The 21,379-nt window shown below is 60.3% G+C and overlaps 4 protein-coding genes across 4 annotated transcripts, besides 1 other annotated feature; all 4 read left to right on the forward strand.

Moving 5' to 3' along the window:
* Positions 1-487: 487 nt before the first annotated feature.
* LPMP_150700 (hypothetical protein) lies at positions 488-3,565 on the forward strand (the record flags this gene model as incomplete). The annotated part of the gene is made up of 1 exon (XM_010699143.1): positions 488-3,565. The coding sequence occupies one exon, from the start codon at positions 488-490 to the stop codon at positions 3,563-3,565; it is 3,078 nt and encodes a 1,025-aa protein (XP_010697445.1).
* An 854-nt stretch (positions 3,566-4,419) lies between these two features.
* LPMP_150710 (hypothetical protein) lies at positions 4,420-14,658 on the forward strand (the record flags this gene model as incomplete). Its single annotated transcript, XM_010699144.1, has 1 exon — positions 4,420-14,658. One exon carries the CDS (start codon positions 4,420-4,422, stop codon positions 14,656-14,658), a length of 10,239 nt encoding a protein of 3,412 aa, XP_010697446.1.
* Positions 14,659-15,592: 934 nt separating this feature from the next.
* On the forward strand, positions 15,593-17,329 carry LPMP_150720 (flavoprotein monooxygenase, putative; the record flags this gene model as incomplete). Its single annotated transcript, XM_010699145.1, has 1 exon — positions 15,593-17,329. The coding sequence occupies one exon, from the start codon at positions 15,593-15,595 to the stop codon at positions 17,327-17,329; it is 1,737 nt and encodes a 578-aa protein (XP_010697447.1).
* A 922-nt stretch (positions 17,330-18,251) lies between these two features.
* Positions 18,252-19,385, forward strand: LPMP_150730 (methyltransferase, putative; the record flags this gene model as incomplete). The annotated part of the gene is made up of 1 exon (XM_010699146.1): positions 18,252-19,385. One exon carries the CDS (start codon positions 18,252-18,254, stop codon positions 19,383-19,385), a length of 1,134 nt encoding a protein of 377 aa, XP_010697448.1.
* Positions 19,386-20,329: 944 nt separating this feature from the next.
* Positions 20,330-20,411: a repeat region.
* Positions 20,412-21,379: the final 968 nt, after the last annotated feature.

Raw genomic sequence — 21,379 nt, forward strand, 5'->3', positions numbered from 1 at the left:
TCCTCTCCTCTCGGCCGCCTTTAGCCGCATCAGTCACGACAAGCCCAGGGACGACAGTGAGCGATCCAGTCACCTTCAAAAGAAAAGGCCGCGAGGTGGGCTGTGCATGTGCGCGTGGCCATCTGTCTTGCGCACACAAGTGGATGGATGCGTGTGTTGTTTTTCTTGTTGAATTAGTTGCCACGTTAGTAGAACAACAAGGAAAGGTAGCGAATTCTAAAAAGGGGAGAAGAACGAGAGAGAGAGAGAGAGAGGCTGACAGGTACAGGCACACATGCATACACACTGATAGGTTTGGGAATTTCCTCTTCACTAGGTTTTTCCCCCAGCCACCTGGACTGAAAATCTCGGGTGCCCGTCACACACTTAAACACAGAGGCAGGCGCCCACAGCCCCCTCAGGACACTTTTTCTTCTTCCCTCCCCTTATTCGTCTGGACAAAGACACCTGCGCATCGCTTCCTTTTCGCTTTCTTCTTGCCATAGCAATGCACTCCACGGAGGGGGGCCATCCCCTGCCCCCCAAAGCTGCTACAACAGCAGACGACTCGTCATGCACGCTGGCAGCACGGAAGGCTGCACGACCGCACAGTCTCCTTGACCTGGACGATGACGTTTTCAACTATATCTGCTCCTACGTGCCAGTCGATGACCTTCTTCGCAATGTAGCTGCCGCCAGCCATGACACACGGCGCCGCACTTCAGCCAGCAATGCCCTCTGGCAGCAGTTGTGGGTGCGTTATTTGCTTCTCTTCTACAACTCCTTGATTCCGCCGACAACGACAGCAGCCAGCCCAGCGTTGTCGCCAGCATCACCGACTCTAGGATTGGGGTCAGTGGCGCTGCCAGACACGATGGGCACGCTTCACACCGCCACTACCACGCCACCCAGGCATGATAGCGTCTGGCACCTCTATCACTTTCGCCACTCCACAGAAGCGAGACCACACGTGGTGCAGCTCGAGAAGCTCCGCCTTATACGCGAAGATATCACCGACCCGGCGGCAGCAGAATCGCCTATCTCACGCCGCACCTTCAACCAAGTAAAAACGTCGGCCATTCATGCGCAGCTGCTAAGCTTTGCTCAGGCGTGTGCTACGCAGCCCGTGGCATGGAATCTCACGTACATGACACCCGTGTCTACTCCCTCCTCCGACTCCCCGCCGGTCATTGACCGAGGTGAAGGGGTGACACAGTGCGAAAACTTGGCGCAGCGTAGTGCCTGGCTTGCGCATAAGCAGCAACAGCGACAGACGGATCGGCTACAGCGGGTACTGCACTTCCTTCTCTCCGCGAGCGATCATCGGCCCCGCTTTCACGACCAACTCTGGGGGGACACCGACGAGGCTGAAAAAGCGTTTATCCGCTATGCGCAGGCTGAGGCGGAGCCCACAGCCTCGAAGTCGGATAAGCAGCAAAACACACCGAGTTCGTTGTCACATTCAGTGGCAGCGCCACTTTCGCTGCCAGTGCGACTCCGCCCGATGAGCTGGCTCGACCAGGAGACCTCGGTGAAGGTCCTTCTCTTCGACGACGACACGCGCTCTATCGGCGACGCCGTAGCGGTGCAGGAGGAGCGCTCCAAGCTGCTAGACTCCATCACACAGAACTGGCGTATCGCCTACGCCTCGCACTTTTACCCCAGAGAGACGGACGGCAATGACTCGGGAAGTCCTCTGCGGCATCTCCCTGTGTCTTCCCCGCCCGCCTCCGCTACGGCAGCGGCAACAGTGGGTGGAGGCGCAGCGCGGCCTCGGTCCAATGCTGAGCGCGACCGCCAGCAGCAGGAGCCGGTCAACGGAGGACGCGCCACATGGGAGCAGGTGTACCGTCGCTTCCGGGATGGTAACAGCGGCACCACCCGTGGCGCCGCGGGTATACAACAGCGGGCAGCAACGCGGACAAGAGAGGTGGGCAGCAACGACGACGCAACCATTCCCTCCTCGGGCAATCCCCTCTTTGACATGCATCTTCTCGGCTACGAAAAGCGCAAGCAGGTGTACGCCGCCATGCTGGCCAGCACCGTCGAGGTGCCTGACGGCATGGGGGTGTTCTTTGGCACGTGTGTCTCCGAGTCCTTCTTGCGTTGGTGGTGCTGTCGGAACCAACGACGCATGGAGGCAAGCCAGGCACCCGCGGCTTCGCCAACCGACGCCGTCGGCTATGATCGCGGAGGGCTACCAGCCCGACGTCACATTGTCCTCGCTCCTTTTACCACCCCTGGCGGTGACACGTTTCCGCCGCCGTCGCTTTGGGTAGTGCAAGTGGCTGTCAGAGACCCGCGTGCCAGCATAAAAAGAAACGAGGCGACGGCTGAGTCCGTCACTTACAGCTCCTCTTACTCGGATGTAGCCACGACAGCGAGTAGCGCCAGCAGCTACACTTTCGCCTCGCCATCCATAAGCTTTACGGAGGAAAGAGAGGAAGAAAGCCATCCTGTCGCAGCAGAGGGCACAAGGGTGCTCGAGACAGCCTATGCCGCTGCCGCGGGTGAAGAGCCAGCGTCTCCATCACGGCCACCGCCAACGCTGCTGCACCACGTACCTGTGGCGGTGCTCTTCCCTCTTCCCCACATGCTCACGTACTGGTTCATGATGCACCATGTCTCCTTCTACAGTCATCAGGTATACAGGCGCATGGGGGGCGATCAGGAACTCACCATTGCCGTGTGGAGCCGTATCCTCAGCCCCACAGGGCACAGCGCCGAGTGTCGTCTCTTCTACTCGCTGCGATGTGCTACTTTTCCGCGCATGTTCACGAAGATGATGTTCACACCTGGGGTACTACCATCGCTGACACTGCCGGACAAGATGACGAAGTGCTTGCCGTACTGCTCCTCGCCGTCATCGTCTTCGGCATGGGACTCATATTCGCCTGCTGACACCGATAGTGATGGTGGCGGCACGTCCGGGTCGTCGAGCATATCGACGGATAAAAGGCCGGTAGACAGTCGGCAAATCTACGAACTTTTCTGGACAGGCTTTGGGCGTGTGGAGGTGGATTCTGGGCCGACCATCTCGCGATCGAACATGGTGCGTCTGCGCATCGCACTCGGACTGCCGCTCCACTTCCCGATGGGGCTTCTTTGGAATGTGGTGATGTTTGCCTCAGGCATCGGCCCTCTCATTCTGAAAGAGCATCAGCACTCCCTGCACCTCAACTACTCCAAGACGTTCACCGACATCGTGGCGGGCGAGTTTGGTGAGCTCGCGTGCTACGGCCTCGGTGCCCAGCTATCCAGCAGGAGGAACGATGTCACAGCAATGGCGAACCCCCTCGACGCGGAGATGGCGGCGATGCAGGGGCGACACACCATAGCCATAGTGGCACCCACGGTGGGGCAAGGGCTTGCCGTGCGAACCACCGACGACAACGATCGAGAAGCGCACCAAGCTGACGTGCAAGCAAGCAGCGAGCCTATTCCTGCAGATCATAACACCCCTTCCACCACCGTACCTCCCACCGATGTCGCGAACTGGTCGGGAGACCTGAACTCGGATTTCAGTAATGACGAGGACTACTGGTCACGTCCTGGCAGTGACACCTCCGCCTCCGAGCATTTCTGACCTAATCATGACGAAGACGCGTGCACACCGCGCACACATGTGTGTGCAGGCAGCACTCTGCCCCCGTGTACCTTCAAAGGATGTCTCCTCACCCCTCAATCTCCTGTGTCGCATCCGCAGCGGGTTTCCAGGCACGTCTGCGCATCGGGGAGGCGAAGAGGAACGGCGTGGGTTATGTGGTGCTGCGCCACCGTGCTTTGAAGGAGTTGGAGAAGGGGAAAGGAAAAAAGAAGGCAGCGAGTACCAAAGGGGAGGTGGGAGGAGGGGGGGCTATTATGTAGCGCTCCGGCACATCCCCTTGATCAACCTGCTTCTCCGACCCCATTGCAGGCACCTTATCATTCAATTTATTCATTCCCACTCACCCCTCTGCTTTACCTATCAGTGGTACTGGGGATTACCAACGCGTTCACAAGGACAAGCAGCTGCACGGCCATCACAGAGCCACACGCAAGAAGCTTGACCACAGGCACGCGCGTTCTCTTCCACCTACCATGGAGTGCATTGCACGCACACACGTACATCTACATTAGAAAAACATCGTCGAGGCCGCAGAAGCGCACACTTTGCCAGAGATGGCCTATCCCGTACCACGCGCACATACACACACCTTCTCGCACGCGCTGGAGCACCAGCGCGTGCATCAGGGTGGGGAAGGAGGTGGTCAGGTACGACGAGCCAGATAAAGAAGCTTCACCGCCTGTTTTATAGCCCCTATGCTTCCGTGTGTTCGCGTTCGCTTCTTCTGTGTGGCGCTCTCTCCCTCTTTCCACCCCTCCCCCTGCCCTGCCGTCTGTCTCACGACTGCGCTGCGCTCTCCCCAATCGCAATCACTTCCGGTCTCGCCATGACATATGTGTGCCGGTGCCTCAACCCCGCCAGCGTGTGCAGAGTTCACACTGCACAAACGCTCATTACATATAAACCCAAGCGCCCTCTCGGCATCAGCATTAAAGTATACACACACCCACACAGGTGCGTGCGCGTATGGCATGCGTGCAAGTCACACCCTGCACTCTCTTCACCGCCTCCCCCTCGCCCCCTTTGCCCTGTCGAGTCATCCGCAGAAGTCGCATCTTGCGTTGGTGCTCACCGACCATGCCAGTGACCCACACAACACTACCTCTCTCCAAGCCCCGGTCGCCTCTCTGTTGCCCATCCGTGCAGCTCTTGCCGCGCCTTTCAGCGTGCCGTTCTTGTACACGCCCGTCCGCAGATTCCGCACCGAGCACCAAGTCGTCCGACGCACGAGAAGCGACAGTCAGGATGCGGATCATGTGAGTGCCCATGATTCGGCTACCGATGTGGCTGAAGTGCGACCTATCCACACCATGCAAGATCTGCATACAGCACTGCTTGGCTTTGCCCGCGCTGCAGCGACACCGTTGGCACCGCGCCAAGCACTCTTGTCACGCAAAACAGGAACAGCTGTGTGGCCATCGTCGTCGGTAGCAGCAGCAGGGACGCGCGGCGAGGTGGCGCTCGACTTGGCACTGCCTCTCGACTCCAACGCCCAGTCTTCCGCCCCGATTACCACCCCGGAAGGTCCTCCGGCCAGCTCCTTCGCTGCGTCTGCAGTGCCGAACGGGGAGCGCCACCTTCTGCACCGCCTCCTCCTGCATCGCCGCAGAGGGCGATGGCGCGAACACCACGATACCGCAGGGAGTGCAGCAGATGGCCACGGCTTACCGTCGTCGTCATCTACACCGGAGACATTCTCAGAGTCAACACCGACATCGTCCAGCTTCGCCACTGCCGCGTCGCCGATCCTTACGGGGGCCTCATGGTACTGCGCCTTCCAGCTGTTCAGTGAGGCAGTTCAGAAACACCACGTATCACCAACGGCACAGCAACTCAACCTTCTCCTGTACATTGCCCAACAGCACGCACTATGGGGTAGGATGGACGACGTGGAAGAGTTTTGGGCCCACCTGTTGTCTTCTGTCCAACAGCTTCGACAGGAGAAGATGCACGACAAGCGACGGGTGGAGCAAACGGAGTGGCGAAGCGGGGAAGGGGACGGACGATACAGAATGGCGCCAGAGTTGGAGCAGCGGATGTCGTCATCCTCTATCGTCGTGCCCACCCCTGCCATAACAACAGCTGCTCTGATACGGCAGATGGACGAGCTGAGAGAGATGGAGCAGGCCCTCATCCCGAACGCGCAGACGTATGAGTTGCTGCTCGGTGCCGCGCTGGTGCGGGGGGCGTGGGACCGCGCACTGGAATACTGCGGAATGATCACTCGCAGTGGTGTTGCGATCATGACCGACGCCTCGGTGCGCCTCGTACTGCGGGTGTACATTCTCGCAGGGGCATCCGGCTCTGTCGCTCACCCGACAGTGTCCTCCACAGCAACATATCCACCACATCGGCTGAGGACAAATGAGCGAGGAAAGGTCCTTCGCGCGGCGGCGCAACCACAGAGCAGCAGCAGCAACTCCACCACTCAAGGCGGACCTGCACAAGAGCCGTACTGGTCTGTCGCTCTGCACTTCTTTCGGAGTAGCTTTCACCGAGTCTCCAGCATGCATACGGTGTGGTGCATGGCAACGCTGCTGCACCGTGCTAACCAGTCGGCGGAACTTATGCACGTCGTCAGAGAAGATTGCCAGCAGCTAGTGCAGACATCCCTTCGATCCCTTGCCGCTCACGCGTTGGCCTCCGTCGAGAGAGCGGCACTTTTGCGGACTCTAAAGATGGTCAGTGATGCGGCCTGTGAGCTCGGCGACTGGCGCGCAGCGCTGCACATCCTACATGAGGTCATAGAACTGCGCCGTCAGCTGCTCTCCGGGCGCAGCGCATCGCTGGATCAGCTCTGGGGTGTGCCACACCCATCAGGAGAGGTGGGCATGCCACTAGCCGCTCTCGCGGGTGGAGACGCTTCAAGCGTGGCCCCAGGAGCTCCACTGTCCCACCCCACCATTCAATCCCTTGAAGCACCGCACCAGATTGGTGCTTGGATGAGCGACAATGACATTCTGCTCGATGAGTCAAAGCTCTCTCAGCATATTCTCAAGAACACCCTTCACACACTGCGGCGCGTGTGCCGCTATACGCAGGTGATCAATGTGTACAGGGAGGCCCCAGGAAAGCCTGCGGCAGCTGTTGACGTAACCGCAGGTGCTGCACACGAAGAAGAGGAAGACGATGCTACCAAGGTGTGGCGAAGCATGTGGACACCTAGTGCGGTGAGTTACGTGGCGCAGGCAGCCCTGGCGGTGCAAGATCTAGGCCTGCTTCTTGAGCTCTGCGGGCTGACCGCCCACGGTTTAGAGAAAGCAAAAGACGACGCAGTAGCGACCAGTAGCATCCCTGCTGAGGTCTACGACGCCGCCCTGCGCCTTATCCAGCACCGCATTCTCCGTCAGTGCTATGAGGCAGAGAAATCCGTCGTGGGCCCAAACACGGCTGCCGCCGCAGTGGAGCACGATGAGTGGCAGTGGGATGTCCTCTCGCAGCGCGTCTACAGAGCGTACCGCCAGCGTGCCCTTCGCGCGCTCGCAGAGGAAACCTCGCCGTACCGTGCGTTCCTGGAGCGCGCGTGTCATGCGTCGGCCAGTCAGAGCGATGGTCACGCCGTCGTCGCACGCAGCGCAGCAGCAGCGGCTGCTGTAGCAGAGTGCGATGCACCACCACTCTCCCCCTCACACAAGCCACTCATACAGCTTCTAGCGAAGTCCCTCCAGAGCGGGCTCGATGCTTCCGCCGCCGCCGACCTTCAACAGCAGGCTCTGAAGCACCTTCAGCGCATCCGCCATCCCGACACACTGACCATCGCACTTGCCATGGACATTTTGCGCAGCCAAGTACTCCAGCGCCGCTTCCCAGACGCGGAGGCGCAGTCGCTACTGGTAGCAGTCCAACAAGTACTGGATATCATCCTGGCGGAGCAGCCCATCGAGGCCATCCAGCTGCTCTCAGCGTCGCTGCAGGACTCGGCTACTCACAGAGCCAACTGCTGCGGCAGTGCCCGGTCACAGCAGTCATCGGGCCACCATCGCTGCCGGCCAGGCTCTGCCTCCCTCGCCACCCTGAGCCCCAGTGCTGCAGAAGTCGACTCGAAACTCACGCCAGCGCAGCTCGCGTCCCTCTCCACGCTTACCGCCGCTGCCGTTCACATGAGCTTCGACATTCTGGCGCGTGTGCAACCGCTGACGCTGCTGACGTACATTCCTGCGTGCGTGAAGCTGGCGTGGTTGCCGAGCGCCGCAGCGCCGGCACAGCTGCAGCTTGCACAACAGGTGGTCGTGCAGTGGGCGGACGAAGAGCTCAAGAGGAGTGCCATTTTTGCTGCCGAGCCTCACCGCGCCACTATGGCCCAGATGAAGTTTGCTACTGTTGGCACTGTCGGTAGTGTTAGTGCTGCTGCTCCTGCTTCTCTGTGCGATGACGTGATGGACGCCAGCCCAGCCGCGATTGAAGCAAGCGGGAGGAACGCCGTGGCGCACTTTGTAGTTTTGTACACCCACTTCTCCTCTCGCAAAGCAGTCACCTCGGGTGCGACTCCCCCACTCGTCGTGGAGTCGTCCACCGCGGCGGCGGCGGCGAGGGGTCGCGCTGTACTGGATGCCGCTGCTCAGGTACTGGTGCAGCTTCAGCGAAGCAAAGCGGGTCACCCGCCCACGGCAGCCATGTCTGCCTTCATCGAAGCCTTGCGACACGCGTGGACGGAGACGACATCCCCAGCCCATAGCTCGCCGCCTCTCGAGACGCTGTCGCTGGACATTGCAGAGATGGAGGTGGTGGTGGTAACCTCTCTCAACGCAGTGGTACAGCAGGTGGGTGCATCCACGGTGGGTCGCTGGACCATGTGGGGCGACTGTGTTGACATGCTCATGACCTACATGGATCCACCACTCTCCGCGACACGGCGACGAGGAACACAGGTGGAGAAACCTCCAGCGGGAGTGATGCAACTGGCATCTCTGCCGCAGCCTCGCCTCGATTCCCGGAGGCGGGCAGAAGCGACACACGAGACCCTGCGTGTGCTTCACATGTTTATGCGCCTGTGCGACAAGGCCGAGACGGGGTTTGTGGAACGCGTGACGATGGACTGGCTGCTGCTCAGCAGCAACAGTACAGGTAGCAGCAGCACTCGAGGCAGCGGATGCACTTCTCGTGAAAGTGAGAATAAGCTTGTAATGTGGCAAAGTGAGGCCGTGACACCGGTGGAACACCTGCGGTGCTTATGTGAGCAAGCTCACGAGCAGCTGCGACGTGCTCCGCCGGCACCGCACGATCCTTTTTCGCCGCCAGAGCTGGAGTCGATGCACCTGCTGCTGGATGCATTGACATGGGCGTGTCGCCGGCGGGTGAAGCCTCTTGTGCGCCGAATGTACTGGACCCTCGCCCCATGGCTTGACACACTCCTTCGGGATCCATCCCTGCCGTCACCGCCCTCGCCAACAAGTCGTGCGCGGCCTGTCGCTGCCTGTGCTGCGTCGGCTGTGGCAAAGAGGGCGCTACTCCATCAGCAGCTGAGTCGCCTGCGTGAGACGGCGCTCGCTGCGTGCATGACGGTGGCGCAGTGCCTCTCAAGCGGACCTCGCGTGGAAGTGCTGCAGGACTGGCAACTGCAGCTGCGCGCGCTACGACAGCTGACCGACCAAGGGAACGGCGCAGCCCCACTATCAGACCTCGGCAGCCAGCAGAAGGCGGCAGCTCTCATCGACGGTATTGCCGCGGTTGCCGTGAAGCTGCAGCGAACTTGGCGCTACCTCTTGACGGAGCTCGCTCTTGACAGTCACCGAGCAGCCAGTGAGGCGCGCCAGCGGAGAAGCGCATCACCATCGCCACCCCCTCTGCGGCTCCCGGCTTCCGTCCTCAAGCGCAGACGAGACACTGAAGATGCTGCTGAGTCATTTGCGGCGTGGTGCAGCGAGGAACTCCTTCCACGGCTGGTCCTTTCTTGCTTGCGTGCATGTGTGGAGCACGAGGCCCTCAGTGGTACTGCACCCGCCATCACGCCACCACCTTGCGCGGCGCCGTCTTCTTCGTCGCCGCGCGCCGTCGTGACAGCGGCGCTGCACAGAGTGTTGGGGGCCGTTTGGGATGTGGACTTCGTTGCCTTTGCGTGGCAAGTCGACTTTTGCGCCCGCGAGGGTCTCCATGCCGACGGCGCGCGAGCGCAAGCGCTGGCACGATGGCGCACTCGCGGCTATCGCGCCCTCAGCACGGAGCTCTCCTGGCCAAATCCGGTCGGCACGTCACAGCGGCTAGCACGTCACCTGCATATTTGGGTCCTCTTCACCGCGCACAGCGCCCCAACGCAGGGGGCAGTGGCCGAGCTATGTCGTGACCTGGCTACCCTCGACGTCCTTCACGGAGTACAGCGTGCCACGTCAAGTGCGGCCGCCCAGCCAGGCACATCAACTGCCGGCCGCACCGCCACCGCAGCCTCGCTGATCTCGCTCCCCTTCTTTCTTTTCTTTGTACAGGAGGCCGACACACTCGCCGAGGCGAAAGTCACTGAGGTGCTTTCCTCTGCCAGCTGTGCCGACTCCGTTGCTGCTGCTGCTGCCGGCACCGATGACTCATCATCGCATATGGCGGAACTGCCCCGGATGGCAGACGGCCGCACCGCAATGGAGCATCTCACAAACCCTCTTGTGCACTACACCCCATTGGTGCTGCGCGTCGTGCAACAGGCGGCGCAATGGGTGTTATACCTCACTCTCTGCGAAGGTACAGTAGATGTGCAGGCCGCAGGAGGAGGCGCGGAGGCAACTCACCGGCATTCGTCTTTACCTTTATCGGCGGTAGCTCAGAAACCTCGATCCGTGGGCTGCACTCTCACGGGCCGCGCCGCCCTTTCTGCACTGCTGCTGCACCGCTGCCTTGCCTGGACAGGACAGACGCACGCCTACCACGCTCTCCTGTGTGTGGTCGAGGCGACGGCCCATGAGACGCTGCAGGAGCCAGAGGCGGTCGTGTATGTCTTCCGCTACATGGAGCGACTAGGCCGCGCCGCAGAGGGTACGGGCGCGGCGGCGAGAGAAGGCGAGACCATCCCAAGCACCAGCATCGGTCCCAGCTCTACCAGCCCCGCGGAGGCCTTTCTGGCCTTCTACATGAGCTCTACCACGCTGCGCCGTGCGTCGCCAGTGAGTGAGCAGGTATGTCTCGCCGCACTGCTTGCATGCGCCGCGAACACGCGCAGAGACGACGACGCCGTGTCGCCACCTTCGGTCGACCTCCTCACGCTACTCACCGCCTTCACTCACGTCGTCTCAGACCACCTTGTCACCGAGTGGCAGCAGGGCCGCCTCTCACCACATCAAGTCGTCGTCCTGACGGAGTGGATGCTGCAGCTTTTCTGGGGAGGGGCTCCAGTTTCGCCGATGGACGCGAGCACCGGCTCTCTGAAGCGCTACGGAGCGGTCGCTACTGCGGCTGTTGGGGGCAACGTCAGCGCCATCGCTTCCGCACCAGTACCGCTACGCAGGGCATCTATGCAGTGGCTGCTCGTGACGCGTGGCACCATTCTCCCGCCACCGCTATGGTACGAAGGGGATGCAGGATCGAAGCCAGCTTCTTGTGATGAGGAGCATAGCTCACCCCAACCATCGCCAGCTGCTGCTGCTGCCTCGGAGCGCATTCTCTCTCTCGTGGCAGTACTGGACACATCAAGCGAGCGTTTCGCTGCACTTTTAGGCGGCGTAGTTTTCTCGCCTAGCACAGCCACTGAACCACTACGTGACGACTCCACCAGTACACTATCAAGTGCGAGACCAGCGAGCGACCTGCCGCCACACCATCCGTCCGTAAGCCCTCCCACTGCTCTCGTTGATCTCGTCCGCAACGTACTAAAGCAGCTTACCACCCGGCACGCCACTCAGCAGCTGCTGCACCGCTACCAAAGCCCCAACGATACACTACGGCCGCCAGTGCGAGTGGCGGACATAGAGGTGGATGTTCTTGTGCAAGTATTACCTGAAGATGCACGCGATAGCGCTAAAGCGACCCTGCGAAGCGGCGCTGACCCTGCCGCCTCCTACGGCGGTGACCCAGCACGTGAAGCTTCGCGTCCGATGAGAAGAAGTGACGCTCGACGGTCGGTGCAGGCGAGCCCTGTAGCAGATGACGAAGGTGCGGTGGAGCTAGAGAGCTGGCTAGACGCGGCCACTGCCCACCTGGTATCTAGGACACCGGCCGCCGCACCAGCGCCGACGCCTCTGCCAGTGATACTTCGGTGCCCAGGGCAGGCAGAAGACCTCACATGGAGTTCACTTTACACACGGCTGCTATGCGCCATCAAGAGCGTGCACCAACGCTGTGAGGAAGTGATGCACACTGCGGCATGCGCATCCGGCAGCCGGCACAAACTCGACGCCTACGTTCGGCGTCGTGCAAACATGCTCCGCCCTGCCCTGCTGCGATTGATGTCGAATCTGTCCGACGCCTCCAGTTGTTCCAGCTCAGTGTCTCCATCCGTGTCTCCCAGCGAAGATGGTGACGTCAGCCCGTGTGTGAAGTCGCTGCTTCTTATAGGCTATGTTCTAGTCCCACTGCAGTCACTACAACCGCCGCCGTCACTGGCAGAGGTGTTGGCAGTGGTGCGTCAAGAGTTGTGGAGGCTTCTTCTCGCCTGTAGCAGTGCGAACGGAGCTGGCGCGGGTGGACGTCATCTCTACACCTCATACAACGCACTGGTTCAGCTCTGCGTGCATCCGTTGATGCTCGATGCACTCCCACAACTCCGCCTCTCCGTCTCCGCCAGCAATGGGAGCGGGGAAGCGGCGTTCGAAGCTGTCGCATATTTGCTTCTTCTTGTGCACCAAGTAGGCGCAGACGCTGCTGACATCCGTGCCCTTTCGTCCACCTTGGCAGATACAGCGACATCATCCACATCTCAAGGCGCCTCGATTCCAGACGCGAGTGCCGTGGATGCCCTGCAGCAGACCGCACGCGAGTTGCTCCACCTTGCTGGTCAAGAGCTCTACCACCTCCACGCCAACTCCGGCTTGACGACATCTTCGTTGGCATCGGCATCATATTCGCCGGAGCTGCTCCAAATTCTGTATAGACGGCTCGTACGTGCCTGGATGCAAGCGGGGGTCTTGCTCGGCGACGCACACTCACTGCTGTGGGGCGGGCAACGTCTCACCTCTTGGTCGCTGCAGAGACAGCAGAAGGCGACGGCGCTGGGGTTCACCACCGAGGGAAACGGCGCGGTGTCAGCCAGCTCCGCGCCGTTCAGTGAAGTAGCCGAAGATGATGCTGCTACGGAGTGGCTGTGCGTGTTACCTGTCGCCGTGTTGGTTGCGGTGGTTTGCAGCCCTGCCCGCCGCAGTAGTACAAGGGTAAGTGAGACACTGTATTCGCTCGCTGCTTTCCTACCTCTTCCGCACCGCATCAGGGCCTCCACGCCTAGCAGTCAAGACGGCAGCAGTGCGGTGGCGGCGGACGAGTATGTCAGCTTGTTTCGCCACTGGCAGAAACTCCTGCAGGGGCGTGCGACTGAGCACGCCAGCGGGCATCGGGGTTGTCAGCAGCAGGAGCAGCACCGGCGTTCATATAACTGCCCTTTCACCGTCATCCTTCACGGCAGCGTCCCTGCGGATGCGACTCTGGCACTCGTTGAAGCGGTGCGTCGGCAGGTCGGGGAGTACCTCGCCGGTTCAGCCACCTCGTATCCGCCTCAGCCGCACCAGGCCATAGCCGTGTCCTCCGCCGTGGCTCCAACTCTCGGAGGCGACGGTGGCAGCAGCTATGCCACGGTCTCTCCCGCTGCCCTTTGGGCAGCTTTTCAATGTATGAAGGACGCTAGTGAAGGCGACATGCGAGCCTTTATGCGACTGGAGGCGGCGAAGCGCACTCCTGTCGGCGAGGTGGTCGGCAGAGGGAAGCCCGAGAAGGTGGTAGCAGTCCAAGCGGCGTGGCGTCTCATTCATCGTGCCGCACTGCAGGAGCGCCAGCAGTGTGGCTCAGGGAATGGGATTGCGCCTTCGTGGATCCCTTTGGTGCCACCTGCGATATGGCGAGCGTACCTGCTGAACCTCCATCCGGTAGTCCCTCACACCGTACACTTCATTCCTGTAGCCGTGACAGAGGTAGTCATGCTTCAAAGCTGCACCATGTGGGCAGAGGGCATGGCTTTGCTCAAGCATTCACTAGGGACGCTGCATCGCTCTGGCGCCACGCCTGTGCAGCAATACATGGCGCAGCTCTTGCTGGAACGGGTGCGGCACACGGAGCGGGATGCTGAAGGGAGCAAGACGGGTGATGGAAGAGAGGGGGGGGAGCGCCATTTCTGTGTCGGGCTGGAGGCCTACACGTACACTGTGCAGCAGGTGCCGCAGCCCACCGGAGAAAAAGCGAGTGGTGGAACACATGAGTCATTTCCACGTTGGCATCTGTGGTCGGAGCACATGGCACAGCGTGCAACACACGGCACGGCGGCGCTGGTGTGCCACATTATTGATCTCATTATCGTTCATCATATGCAGACCACTGCCGCCCCAACGCGCGACAGTAGCGCTCGCTCGTCTTCTGTGTTGGCCAAGCACACCCTCATGGAGGCTCTGCGGTGTGGCGTTCACGACCCTGCCTTGACTCGCATTCTTTTCCGTCTCTTCTGGGCTGAGCAGTACCGTCGCGTTAAGGGCGCGCACGCGTTCTTGTCCGCACTGCGGGCCGCCAAACTAGCGAGAAGCGACGCACTCGCGCTGGAGGCGATGCTAACGTATTTATGGGTTTCCGACCCGAATGCAACCACGACGCAGCGGACGGCAGAGTGGACCTCTCGTGTTCTGCAGGTCATCGACGCCTGCGAAGCGCGTGCCACCATCCCAGGCTCACACGCACCCTCTTCGCCCTCCTCTGTCTCTGCGTGGCGGCACCTCAAGGTGGCTGCTGGGAAGGCGTCAGAGCTTCAGGGGCTGTCGTACCGCTTCTCTGTCGAGGCGCACCGTGCGACGTGGAAATCGTGGGCAGTGGTGTGTCGCCTACAGGTGGTGCCCAAGGACGTGGCACTCTGCGTCGTCCACCTCTTCAAGCAGTACGACCGCCTCACCGAGGTAGAGGAGCTCATGGTGACCACGTGCTATGACATTAATGATGACGCCAGCGGAGAGGCGTGTCGGCGGTGATAGCGTTGGGGCAAAAAGGGCAGGACAGAGGTAACTCGCGAGAGACAAATGCCGGATGTGTGTCATGATCACCAGCCAACACGCCGAGGCGAGACGCCACAGTCGTTACGCAACGGCAGTGCCGATTCAGTAGAGGTGTGTCTGTCTGGTGTGCCTGTGCAGACGTGGTGGACTACTTGTGCCCCATTCACATCGCTGTGTTGGTGGAGTGGGTGGGCTCGAGCACAGAATCTGTGCAAAATGTACAGAAACGAACGGTAACCCCTTCCCCTCCCGCCCCCCCCCCCCCTCATGCGTGTGTGAGAGTGGTGAGGGAGGACCCTGCGGCACTTCCTAAGGTCACCATGTACGTGTGTATGCCTGCTTGTGCAGCGGACCAAAGCGAACAAGAAGAAATGAGAAGACCCCGCCCCCTCTCCCCCTCTCCCCCCTCGCCACAGCAGCGCTCTGGCTGTCACGGGAAAGACTCTCGCGGGGAGAGGAGGAGGCGTTAACCAAGACCAGCATCTCCGTGATGCGGCCCATCCCCTACTGCGCCCTCCCTCTTTGCTACCAATTACTTTAGAAGTCCTCGGGGTTTTCTTTTCCGGGCTTTCACTTTTGTCTGCAGACGCGCAGCCACACACCCACGGGAAAGGGAGAAAATAAAAAGCTCACGCAGAGACCCACAGGCACACTCGCCTCGCCTCACTTTGCACTTTCTCCGTAGATGCTGCGCCGCGCGTACCGTCTGCTAGGTTCCACAAATCGCTACACGGATGGGTCCGGGCGGGCACTGGAGCCAAACTCCGTTCCCCGCGACCTCTATGTCCAGACGATCAGCAACCGTGCCTACCCCGTGCAAGGCGAGAACTGGCAGCCGGTGGTGGCTGAAAAGCCGTCTCCGCACAAGGGCAATGTCGTCATTTCCGGCGCTGGCGTCGTCGGCCTCACCATGTCAGCCCAGTTCGCTCTGCGCGGATGGCACACAACAGTGATCGAGCGCAGCCCACCCTTGCAGCGAGTAAAGGATGAGCCGATGCCGACTGCGGCAGCAGCGAGCGACGCGTCCACGGTTGCGGTGGACCCCTCCGCTAGGCTTCCTCCGCCGCTCACCTCACTTTCCCTCCAACCCTATCGTGGTCCGCTCGTGCGCCCTCACTTCGGCGCAGCCTCTCAGCAGAACAGTAGCAGCAGTGCCGGCAACCGTGATGAGAACGGCAAGGCTGCTGTTGCTTCCTCCTTCAGCCTGGCAGAGTCGCCCTCGCTGTCGCGGTACGGTCCCTTCATCGAGCTGCAGTACGCACTGCTAACACGCCGCGCCCTGGACGCACTAGAGGCGGCAGGAGTGCGACTCCACGCCCTCCGCCACTTGGGCGTCAAGGTACACGGCGTGATGGACCACCCCGGTGCCTACAACAGCTGGATCACTGCCGGCCTCACGGAGTATCACCCGTTTGCAGTCAGCATGCTCTCGATGGATTTGTTTCAACTGCGCCGACTGCTGGAGGAGCATGTTACGCACAGTCTGCCGTCAACAAACCTGCAGATCTTTCACGAGCACGTCATCGAGGCAGTCTACCCTCTGCGCCAGAAGTTTGTGGTGCGTCCGTGGGCGAGCAGCTCTTTGGCGAAGCAGCGGACGGAGTCCCCCGTCAGCTCCTCGATGTTATCTTCGACTGAAGCGGGTCGTACCGCGCAGCTTGTCGCTGAGGCCCGCCAACCTCGGCGCATCCCACACACCAGCCTGACCCTCAGTGCCCGGAAGTGGGAGAAGAAGTTCGCCGACGACGCGGTGGACTACGACCTGCTTGTGTCAGCCGAAGGTGTCAACTCACACTTACGAGACCTCGTGGATGTGGAGGGATTCATGGCGGATGTGGACATGGGTGTCCGCTGGTGTCTCCTCCGTAGCGACCAGCTCAGTCACGGGCACGTGCACCGCTGGCTGCACCGTCGCCGCACATCGGCCATCACGTCGGCGCAATCCTACCACATCCAGACGGCGTACCAGGTGCCTCTCACCCTCGCCTTTCCGCGTGTTGAGGGGAGCAACCTCTTTTCTGTCATGGTGTACGCCCCGAGGGGTGAATTAGCGGGCCTTGACGACGTCGAGATGCTCCGGCACTACCTTCCAGACCTCGCCTACTCCTCGTCTCCGCCGGCCGCTGAGTTGCGCTCCTTCGTCGCCGACGCGCAGCCCTACCCCACTGTCTACTGTGAGCAGCTACACAACACAGTGGGGCTTCCCTCCGCCGTCCTGGTGGGCGATGCGGCGCACACGTGTAATCCCTTCTGGATGCAGGGCCTCGCTCTAGGCCTCGAGGATGGCACGAACCTGCTGAATCAGGTGGACGCCTACTCCCGACACTTCTACGACGCCGTGAAGCAGTACAGCGACGAGCGTGGCAGCAGCGGCGACGCGCTGCGTGAGCTAACGGACAAGTGCCTCTACTACGAGCGCCGCAAGCACGTGAGCCCGTTTATCCGCTTCCAGAATTCCTACCAGCACTTCATGAACATCTGCATGCCCCGTGGCTGGAACACGCTCTACGAAGGCTCTGTCAACCACGTCTATTCACGCAGCATCGAGGAGATGTTGAACAGCCGCGGGTACACCTCGTACGACTACGCTGAAAAGCAGCAGGCGAAGCATCGCCTCTTTTACCACCTGGGACGCCTGTACACGTGAGAGAGAGGGGGGGGATGGAGACCGAGACGGTCGATTGAAAGGGGGAGAAGTGTGGTTTGAAAGCGAAACCAACAATGAAACGCAAAGGGGAAAAGGGAGAGGAGGTCCAACGGGTGCCACGTGTGGTTGCCCTTGTCGACTTCACCGTCTTGGGGGGAGGGGGCAACCTACCTAAGACTTTTTTCCTTTTCTACCTTTGACATGCGCCTCCTCCTCCTCGCTCTCTGGTGGTGGGTTACGGGCTTCTCTCTTCATGTGCTTATTTGTTTTCTCTCGCTGGCCTCTTTGTCCTTCCGTTGTCTCCTGGCGTAAATGGTTGGCTGATTCAAGCAGGTCAACCAGGCCCTTTGACGCAACCACACATCCATACACCAGCACACAAGTGCGTGGGTGTTTGTGGGTGTGTGCAAGAGCGACATGGTGTGATCCTTGGACCCTCCCTCTCCTCCTTACTTGGTTCTCCTCACACGAGGGGTACCCACGTGACTGGTGGCAGCACCATCTACGCGCTGCTGCTCACCCCTGTCAAAAAGACCGCCCCTCCCCCCTTCCCACCCTCTACTCGCCAGCACATCATCGTCTCTTTTATTATTGCCTGGATGTGTGGGTATTTGATGCATGCGACACTGAGAACAACAGAGCCTCATCACGAGCACTGCCTTTCCCCCCTCCCTCCCTCCCACACACACACACACACTCCTGCTGCTGCTGCTGCTACTGCTGCCTCCACTCTCACACCCTTCAACACGCCTGTGGGTATTTCTTTTGCTCTTCACACTTCGGCACGTACGCATACCCCATCATCACCATCATCACTGCTCCTGTGGTTTGTATGGGCTTCTATGTTTACTCGACCACCTCCTTGTCTCAACCCCTCGTCACACTTCTTCTTGGGAGCTTCACGTGACCGATCAAGGTGCAGATGGACTCGTCGGCTGAGGGCTTCTTCTTCTCCTTCGGCTCCGCCGGAGAGACTGATAAGTGCCGCGGTACCACCACCGTGGACACTACTAGTTCTACCAGCTCCACACCGGGCACTGAGGTGCCTTCACCGCCGGTGTGGCCTCCCGCAAAGACGTCGACAGCGACCTTTCCGTGGGTTTCCCTGGACTCCGACACGCTGAACAAATGGGCTGCCGGCTACTGCTACGCGGCTCCTAGCAATAATGTGAAGATCAGCCGCTCGACCAAACCCTTACAGCTGAAGTTTCGTGTAGCTTTGACAGGAAACGCAGATGGCGCTCCAGGCGAGGCCTCCCCACCCGCGGACGCAAATCAACAAGCCATCTTTACGCTTTGCTACCAAACCTCTCCAGAGGTGGACACCCTGACATCCGTGGCCGCCACCCAGACGACAGAGATGACGCCATCAAGCTCGTTCAACAGGGAGCACCGCGACGTAATACCAGGACGATACTACGGCGGGCTCAAAGTGTGGTCCTGTGCTGTGTTGCTCGTGCAGTACCTGGCTGACCACGCCGCACAGTACCGCAGTCTCTTTGAGGCAGCGGCGGTGGTCGCAGAGCTCGGGTGCGGTCAAGGACTTCCCGGACTGGCGGCCATGTGCCTTGGTGCGCGGCGCGTGGCGTTTCAGGACTACAACAAGGAGGTCCTCGATGTGTGCACGAAGCCGAACGTGGCAGCCACAGTTCACGCAAATGGAGGCCTCCAGCAGTCGCAAGGCCGCTCTAGCACGACCGCGCTACTGCACGCCAAATTCGTTCACGGCGACTGGGTCGATCTGGCTTGGGAATCCCAAGGCGCTGCCTCCTCCCCCGCTTTCTCCGAAGCCTTCTGTGACGTCATCCTCGGCTCTGACGTCACGTTTGACAAGGGTGCGTGCGACAAGCTTGCCTGCGTCTTGCATCGCTGGCTGCGGCCTCACACAGGAACGGCGATCATCGTGTCGAAGGACTACTACTTTGGTACGAATGGCGGCTACCTGGAGTTTACAAAGTCCGCACAGTCGTGCAGGCTGCAGGTGGAGCTGCTGAAGCGTGTGGACACGGCGGACACGATGCCGCATGTGGTGTTGCGTATCACCCACGCGGCTTAAAAGAACCCTCGTTTCTCTCTCTCTCTCTCGATGGAGAAGAGTTCCCGATGGGAATGGCGGCGACTCTTGAAAGCGGTGTTCGCCAGGCCATCTGTCAGCCGCAGCATCCATACGGAGAAAGAGAGAAGGAAATCACCCTGAGACTCGGTGATGGTGCGCCTACAAGTGAGCACAATCCGGTAAGCGATCATCACAATATGCCATTAAAAAAAGGCCTGGTGCAAGTTGATCATCTGCTGCTCGCTTTCTCTGTGTGTGTGTAAGGGGGGGAGGTTCTTCGCGTATGCAGTCCTCGTTGCATGCACTTCCACTTCAAACGAGGAAAACGGCTTCAGCCAACAGCAGTTTGCTCTGAAGAATCGAGTTGTCGTATGCTCATCTCCACGCCTTGCTCTTCTCTCTCTCTCTGTGTGCGTGCGTTGGCCGGAGTCTCTGCGGCCACCGCGCCACTACTCCTCATATTTCTCCACGCCGTGCACAGCGCTGCTCTTCGCCATCTCGAGCACTACCTCGCCTCCTCTCTTCTCGCCCTCCCTCCCTCCCTCCCTCACCACCACCACTGTCCCAGTCCACTCCACACCCTCTGACACCCCCATGTCTTTCAGCCGTGTCTTTTCAGTTCACCTTTGTCAGTAGGACCACCACCATCACTACTGCTGCCACTGAAGGGCGGACATGACAACGAAAGACGGCTGGACTTTTACCCCTCTTCATCCACACGCCCGCCGAGACTGACACACAGACACACACACACACACAGAGAGAAAAAACGAATACGGTCAGGTGTGTGGTTCTTCGCTCCCGCATTCCTCACCTCTCCCATATCTCCCTCTCTGATGACGGAGGACACCCCGGTGCCCGGCACCCCCCGCCCTGTGTGGGGAGGCCGCGCACCCCCCACCCCACCCCCGGCGGAGACAGGACCAGGCACCCACGACGCAGCGGCACCGGGCGATGGGGCCTGCGACAGCCCGGGGTAGAGAGTGGGGGGTGACCTCCTGTGGTACGGCTGGGAGTGGACACGTTCGGAGTGCAAAGGAAAATGGACGCGTCTCTGAGGGGGCGGTGGGGGGAATCGGGTGCAGCTGCACAAAGAGTGAAGAAGAAACGAACGAAATCCGCTATGTGATGCGTTGTGTGTGTGACGCTGAGGCGCTGATTTATTTTTCGTTCTCACCTTTCAGGCTCCACCCTCCTCCCTCTTTGGCTGCTTCCTTCGTTTCTGTTGGGGGGCCGGCTGTAGTCTGCCTTTTCGTGTCCTCCGCCGTCTTCGTTGTCTTTGCGCAACTTTCGTTCCCGGTGCTCCTTCTGGTGGACTTGTTGTGTGGGTGTGTGTTTGGCTGACTTCCGTGCTTGCCTGAGTGTGCGCCAGTGCACGTTTCGTGGAATGCTGTTGTTGGTGTCTGCTGTGGTGGGCTCCCTCCCCTCCCTCCGTCTCCCGCCTTTTCCTCTCCTACTGTGAAGCGTACGAGGAGGGCGAGGCTCCGGCGCGTTCGCTCCCGCTTGCTCTACAGAGAAGCCTCCATCCATCTCACACAAGTTGAGCCACACAAAACCTTAAAAGAGACGCGAAGAGAGAAGAAGTATCTCCTTGCGCGGGTGGGCTTCGCAGCATCTTCTTTTTGCTCTTTCTCCGTGGAATACGTGCAGTGCCGCCCACCCCCTTCCACACGGCCACTTGTCTTCCCGTTCCTGCGCTTTTTTGCTTCTTCTCTGTCTGCGCTGGACCATCTGCTGTCCAGCACCGTCCTCCTCCTCCTCCTTCCCATTTCCCTCCCCCCCCCCTTCACCTCCACCACCCTGATAGAGAGCGGTGAGAAGGCTCGTCTTGGACCGTGAATTGCAGTCGTCCACCAGTCGCTCTCTGGGCTACTCTATCTCCTCGGCTTCAGCTCTCTGCCTCTTCTCTTTGCACAGACGGATGGTGAGCCTCTGTCGCCGTCCCATGTGGAGAAACAGCGCATTTTAGCGTGCCACAGCGAAACCACCTCTTA

The sequence above is a fragment of the Leishmania panamensis genome (genome assembly GCF_000755165.1).
Source record: "Leishmania panamensis strain MHOM/PA/94/PSC-1 chromosome 15 sequence".
In the NCBI taxonomy this organism is placed as follows: Eukaryota; Euglenozoa; class Kinetoplastea; order Trypanosomatida; family Trypanosomatidae; genus Leishmania; species Leishmania panamensis.